This window comes from Ciona intestinalis, unplaced genomic scaffold (assembly GCF_000224145.3).
Source record: "Ciona intestinalis unplaced genomic scaffold, KH HT000114.2, whole genome shotgun sequence".
In the NCBI taxonomy this organism is placed as follows: domain Eukaryota; kingdom Metazoa; phylum Chordata; class Ascidiacea; order Phlebobranchia; family Cionidae; genus Ciona; species Ciona intestinalis.
In genome coordinates this window covers 28,794-35,664 of record NW_004190436.2, presented here as the reverse complement: position 1 = coordinate 35,664, position 6,871 = coordinate 28,794, and the positions used below count along the sequence as shown (strand labels likewise).

Here is a 6,871-nt window from a genome sequence, read left to right as displayed (position 1 = left end):
TAAGACTTACTCATCATCTGATGTGTCCTGCTTCTCAACCTGCCAATAAATGGTTTCAATTTTTAAACAGAATGTTAAGCTTGTTTACATGATCAGGTTAGGTTTGAACACACGCTAGATTAAATCACTCGCATTTTACACCTGATCTGGTAAAAGAGCAATTTAAAGAATTGTTTTAAAAACAGATTTTATTTTCAGTTGATTTGATGCAGAAAATCCCCCCAAAAAACTGTCAGTCTCCTATGATTTTGGCTTACAGTATTAAACACAGGCTAAGTTATGTATAAATATATTATGCCTACTGTTTAATATTATTAATATAACAACTGAACCGGAATTATTAATATAACAACTGAACCAGAAATTCCTAACTTACAAACCATAACCATAACATATAGTAGGGTGCGGAAAGACAGAACACCTTTATCACATAGTATCTAAATATCCTGATCGTGTTTTAAACAATTAACAACGGTATATGGAAGTTATGAGAATATGGCTTTATAATTCCTGGTATGTTCTTTGTTTACTACCAAATGGGACGCGATTCTATTATCGCGTCCCATCTTTCCCTACCTTACTATATACAACTGTAACTATACATAAAACCACAAACCTCATGCTTTTTAGGCAAAGTTCTTGCAGCTTTTTTTTGCGTCTGCTGATGTCTAAAAAGAAAAACATTGTAATAGGCTAAGATTTTTAAGAGAAAATGACCTATGTATGAAACCTCCTTTTTGTAATAAAGCCATTTGATTATTTGAATGTTAAAGAAATATGGCAGGGATGAGTCAATAGTTTCAAAATAAAATAAAAAAAACTTGAATTTATTAAAACCAAATTTTCTTTTCAGAAAAGCCAGTGTCGTGATATATTTGTTTTGGCTGTTAAGTTGGACCCGGTGCTATGGAATATGCGCAGTACGTCAAAAAATATAACGCAGGACCTATTAATTATGCTCTCAATAGTACTGTAACTATGCCAAGTCCAAATCAATGGTAGGAAACAAATATATAGGCCGGGATACCTTTAGTACATGATATCCAAATACCCTGATCATGTTTTAAACAAAAGACTCTATGAGAGTCGTGAGCTCACAGTTTTATAATTCTATGAAATTTTTTGTTAACTATTAAGGGGGACGAGAAAATTGAAAAAAAGGTGTACCATCTTTCCACACCCTACTATATAAAACACTGGCAGAATGGCATTCAACACTTTTTACTGCTACAAATGTATCCAACACATATGTATTAAAAAATATTGCTTCAACCCAGTTGAAAGTTGGTGGCTAAGTTGTCAGCCAAACATTAAACAAAAACTTTAAAATTACTTCTCCAACAAAATGTTATACCATTGTCCTATCACGCGAGAATAAAACAGTATCATTAGTTAAATGGAAAACTAGCTGAGCAAGACATAATACTGATAGTAGGATTGGGGAAGATAGGACACCTTTATCACATAATATTCAAAAATTCTGATCATGTTTTAAACAATTAACAAAGATATGGAAGCTGTGAGAATAAGGTTTTATCGTTCTTTGAATATTCTTTGTTTTACCAAATGAAAAGATGTCCCATCCCCCCCATACTATATGTAACATTAAAATGTACGACTTACCTCGAAAAATGAAGTTTTTTCGGGTGTTTTATTTCCATTGTACTGTTACCAGGACTTATGTTTGCACCAACATATTACAGTAAGTTAAGAATATTTTTCATATGAATGAGAAATTATTATTAATAAATGAAAAACTGATAACCGCTGTTCTTTACAGCTAGAACCCTTCACGTTAATAAAAAATAATTGATATGCATTTATCTGCATAAAAAATAGTTAGAATGATTAAAGATACATTTTTTGGAATATAAAAATGTGACACATATTATTATTTTATTCCAAGCTGCTATCGGCATGTTGTAACTTGCTTTATCCTCACTGGCCAGAAAACAACAGTTGGTATAACACAGATTTTCTTTTTCAGACACTCGTATGCCACCTTAACGGTTTTATTTTATTCTGTATGGGTGTGGTACTTAAGGACCTGGGATTCAGGCCAGAGTACCCCAACACCCTTGTACATCCAAAAGTGACGTGCTTGCAAAATTGAAGTGTTTTATTCATGTTTCGACCAAGTCCTGAATCTTGTACCGAAAGACTCAATTTGCAAACTATATCTGTGAACTTGTTCTTATAACATCACAGTTGGACGCACTTCCGCTGGATGTTTATCCTCGTCTAGACGGCCAGTGAAATTGTTTTTCTATGTATGACTGATAATTTGAGCAACCTATTAAGGACCATTGGGTTGAAGCAATGTCTGATAAGTGTCTTGTCCAAGGACACATACGGCAACAATGATAGCAGCACCGAGCATTGAACACGGTACCATTCGGTTAGAATGCAAGTGACCACTAAGCCATGGAGCCAGACCACATGTGTCTTTGTGCCCTTGTGTAAAGTGCACCTGTCTCTAGCCCAGAGGTTAAGGGTTTGAGGGTGGACACTGCTAACAATCTATTGTTATTGACAAATGTGTCCTTGGTTAAGACTTCTAATGACAATCACTAACACCAAATGGTCACTAATTGTTGTCAAAATTGCCAACAATAAAAATAAAACAATCACCTACAAAGTTACATGTGGTAATTCGGCACGAGGTATATGAAACAGAAAATCTGCGATAGAACGACTGTAGTTTTCCGAAGATGCGAGGATAAAGCAAGTAACATTCATTCAAGTGTAAGTCATTTAGCCATACATTAAATAAATTACTATTTATTAAAGTAAAAAGGATATTTTCTTTTTTTCATGCAAAACAACTCTTGGACTTTCTATGGGAGCTACTGGAGTCAGGTTGTTCTGTTGTTTCATGAAAACCTGGATATAATTTATTTATAAAATATAACAGTAATCCATTTTAACTTACATACATGGTCACCCAAAAAATACATACAATTTTTAAATACCTATAAAAAAAATATATTTTTAGTCATTCAAGGATATATTCTTAAAACCAGTGTTTGTGTCACAAACTATTTCTTTTCAGAGAAATAAATTCACCTTTTAGAGAAATAAAACCTAGTTTAAATCATAAACCAACGAAAGTTAATGCGTTAACCAATATTTTGCAAGAAAAAAACTGGCAAATACCACCAAACAATAAATTATATATATGATATGACAATAATTTGGCTTGTAGCAAATTTATTGTACTTGCCATGTTGTTTTTAGCATGGATTTTAAGATAAAAAAGACAGTGGCTTTGCTAGATGAGTGTATACTTTAGAAAGTATGTTAGACTAGATAGAGTAAGAGCATAGAGCACTAGGCACACTCTTGAGTTATTTTAATACTTTATAATTTTCGATCAAAGTTGGTAAAAGTAACTCACTGGTGTTTCTACATCAGGAATAGTAAAGGAGGTGTCACACAACTTCTCCATTTTCTTTCTCTGTAAATATTTTAGAGAGGTAAAATTAAAACATTAAGTTGAATGTAACTTACTTTATCCTCATGTGGCTGGAAAACGACAGTCGTTATAACACGGGTGTACTGTTTCAAACACCTCGTGCCAGCTTACAAGTTACCATGTAGGTTACAACCCATTTTACACCTTGATTGGCTAATCTTAGTAGGTCAGAAATGACTAAATCTATAAAACAAAAGTCTAATTATTAATCCAATGAAACAATATCATTTTTAATGTAAAATACATAAAGGGTGGCTGCCCTGCTTTTCCTCTTAAAGTTACTGGTTCACTGGCTGCATAGAGATTCTTAACTACATACCAACATCAGACATTACCTTATTATTTTCTGCTTGCTCATGTTCCTCTACTATCTCCATGAAAGAGCGATCGTGTTTTCCGAACTGAAACTTTGTACTTGATGTTTTCTGTATAAAAATATGATTTCTTTTTTCTAAAGGGCTTAAAGTTTAAAAAAGTTGTTAAATAAAAGCGATGTTGCTAAACTCACTTTAAAAAAAAGTTTGGGAAACACTGCATTACAGTTTAAAACTTTTACCAGTGGGCTGAAGATAGGTGCTAACCAGTATGGCATAACCATATACATATATTTATGATTACAACAACTGAAAGGAACAGCCAACATAGAAATACCAAATAAAAAAATTAATTAAAATAAATTGCTCTGTTTGGTAGGTGTTGCATCCACGCTTATTTGCTTCCAATTAAATGTAAATATGTTTTTAACTGTAAGAGTTTTTTAACAACGTTGTTTTGACGTTATATCCTGTATTTTCGTTTAAAATATTTCTTAATCTTCGCCACCGTATTCGAAGAGACAAATAAAAGTTATTATTATAATAATACAACATTAAAAAAAGCTTTCCAACAAATTTCTAACCTTTTCGTATGTTTTAAGTTTTGGGGGTGAATTTTCAGACAGCCATACAGGGTCCTTTGTATCTTTTGGCTTGTGTCTATGCCCATCAATCCAGCTCATGTCAGAAGTTGAGGACGAGGAAAACCCTGTAGCAGGGCAAGAATAAAATAGACAGATGACAAAAGGTATAACAAAAGTGACCTATTTCAAATTCTTTATTTTCAATTGTCTAATTTCAAATGGCTTATCTTAGTTTTCCACCACGAATGTAGATTTGATTAATGAGTGTAACTTACTTTATTGAGTGGCTGACAAGCCTTGAACCTAATACCTCTTGGTTAGAGGCAGGCACTAACCACTTTGCCACAGCGTCGGACAATATTAAGGTATCCATAACTTCAGATCAGATTCTTAATCACATTGTACGAAAAAAGTGAAAACCTTTAAAACAAAATAAATATCACAAATACTTACATGATATATTTCTGGTTGGGAAACTTCTCCTTTTTTCCTGTAGCTTTCTGCTTGAATTTACTGAAAAAAACATATTCGTAAAATTTTGTTTTAAAATTTTACCTTTAATGAAAGTTAACTAGAGGAAAAATATTTATTCAAAACAGGCTAGAGGAACCTAGACAAAAAAGATCATGCTGTTTTATTCTTTCCGATAAATTTTCACACTTTATGGCTTCAAACAAGATAAGTTTTAATGTTTGATAAGAACTTCTTTTAAAAGTTTTTCTTTCCTATAAGTTTTAATGTTTGATGAAAACTTTTTTTTAAGTTTTTCTTTCTTAATTAGTTTAACAAATCTATCAAACTTGTAGCAGTTGACTCTGCTCTGAGTACAAATATATTTGTAATATTATAGTTATCCAAATTTAAAGGAATGCAATCATATTATGTGGTGTGTAACAATAACATCTGGCCAGCTTTACGTGAAAATTAGATAACTATAATGTTAAATATCTGTGCTTAAAGTACAGTCGGCCGCCACATATTTACGTTTCCAAAATTTAAAACAAAACACACAACAAAACAACAGGTTTCCTGAGAAATGGGTTTCTCTTAAAAACACTGTTAATCATGCCAAATGTAGTTTAAAAATGAAGCTAATTTGCATCAAGAAAATAACCCATAAAATTTGATACAAATATGCTAAATAATTTCAAATTGCCGTCACTATAAAACGATTTATCAATCATACGATATTACAGAGTAATGGACCTGGTGTGTCTCTTTTATTGACACTTTTGCTCTCAAAGCTCACATTTCTTTTATAGATTTGGTTGTTCGGTGTTTTATCCTGGAAATAAAACAAATGGATGAAAGTAACTTAAGTATTTTTCTGTGGCTGAGCAACAACAGTCGTTGTTACAAGAGTGGTCTTTTTTATACACTTAATGCTCGCTGACGATTTTTCGTTTATGTAAATTTGTCAGTTTTTCCTGACAATTCGGACAACACATAAGTCAACACTAAAAATAATAATAATAAACATTATTTAGTAAGAATCAGTTATATAGTTTGTTTACATTTCAAGCAGTGTAACCACTAACTACTGCTGAACAAAAAAGATATCAATATAATATGGAGGTAAAAAGTTTTCCAAAAAAGTTGTTAGCCAATCTTAGTTTAGCAGGTTGGGGTAAGTTAATATGTGTTTTCATTTTCTTTTCTCGTCTTGTATGACAGTATTTTCACAAAGATATTGTTCATCCTTTAAAATACAATAAAGAAATAAAGGATTTGGTTGATAATGACATCCTATCTTACCCCATAGTACTACATTTTTTTCTAAATCAGTTCATTTAATAGTTCTAAAAAAACAGGTTTTTTTTCTAAACCAGTTCAAAACAATGGTTCTAAAAAACAGAAAAAGATTGACAGTTAATACAAGAAAGATGGTTAAGATTAAGAATATCTGAGATCTGTAGAACATTAAAACACAAATCACCTGTTTAACTGGAGAAGGGATTTTCTTTGATAGTTTTTGTAACTCCTATATTAAAGTAATTAATGTAAATGGAAGTTGGTATAACATGAGTGTTCTGTTTACACACCTTATGTTTGCTAATGAGTTAACACATATGTAACTTTGTAGATGAATGAATGAATGTAACTTACTTTATCCTGGAGCGGCCGGAAAAGGACAGTTGATATTAGAGCACGACCGATTATCGGTTAGCCGATATATCGGCCGCATTTTTGGTGATTTACCGATTATCGGCAAGGGCAAAAAACGGCCGATATTATCGGCGCTAAGTAACCAGACGGCCAGCAACGTGCGTACGTAAGAATTAATGCAGAGCGATACCTTGTTCATAAACGTAAACTCACTCGTATACCTAATTCAACTCGTTCGTAAAAATCTAACGTATTAAACTAGGTCAAAGCGTCTGATCACGCACCCACCGCATGTCATGTTTATCAGGCGCGTGTAACGTCGAGGTTACTTTAGGTCACTTACGCGTCTTTACGCGTCAACGTGATACACAAATAAACTGCATTAGCTGATA

At 32.6% G+C, this 6,871-nt stretch overlaps 1 protein-coding gene across 1 annotated transcript in view; it reads right to left on the bottom strand.

Annotated features, from left to right (window-relative positions):
* The window catches only part of LOC100183316 (hydrocephalus-inducing protein homolog), a 77,797-nt gene that overhangs the window by 58,371 nt on the left and 12,555 nt on the right, over positions 1-6,871 (bottom strand). Inside the window, exons 21-29 of the mRNA XM_026838775.1 lie at positions 6,310-6,354; positions 5,580-5,658; positions 4,827-4,886; positions 4,374-4,498; positions 3,811-3,900; positions 3,398-3,457; positions 2,803-2,883; positions 1,624-1,694; positions 617-668 (exon numbers count right to left, since the gene is read on the bottom strand). Of these exons, the coding sequence (XP_026694576.1) occupies positions 617-668; positions 1,624-1,694; positions 2,803-2,883; positions 3,398-3,457; positions 3,811-3,900; positions 4,374-4,498; positions 4,827-4,886; positions 5,580-5,658; positions 6,310-6,354 (663 nt within the window). The remainder of the gene's footprint in view (positions 1-616; positions 669-1,623; positions 1,695-2,802; positions 2,884-3,397; positions 3,458-3,810; positions 3,901-4,373; positions 4,499-4,826; positions 4,887-5,579; positions 5,659-6,309; positions 6,355-6,871) is intronic.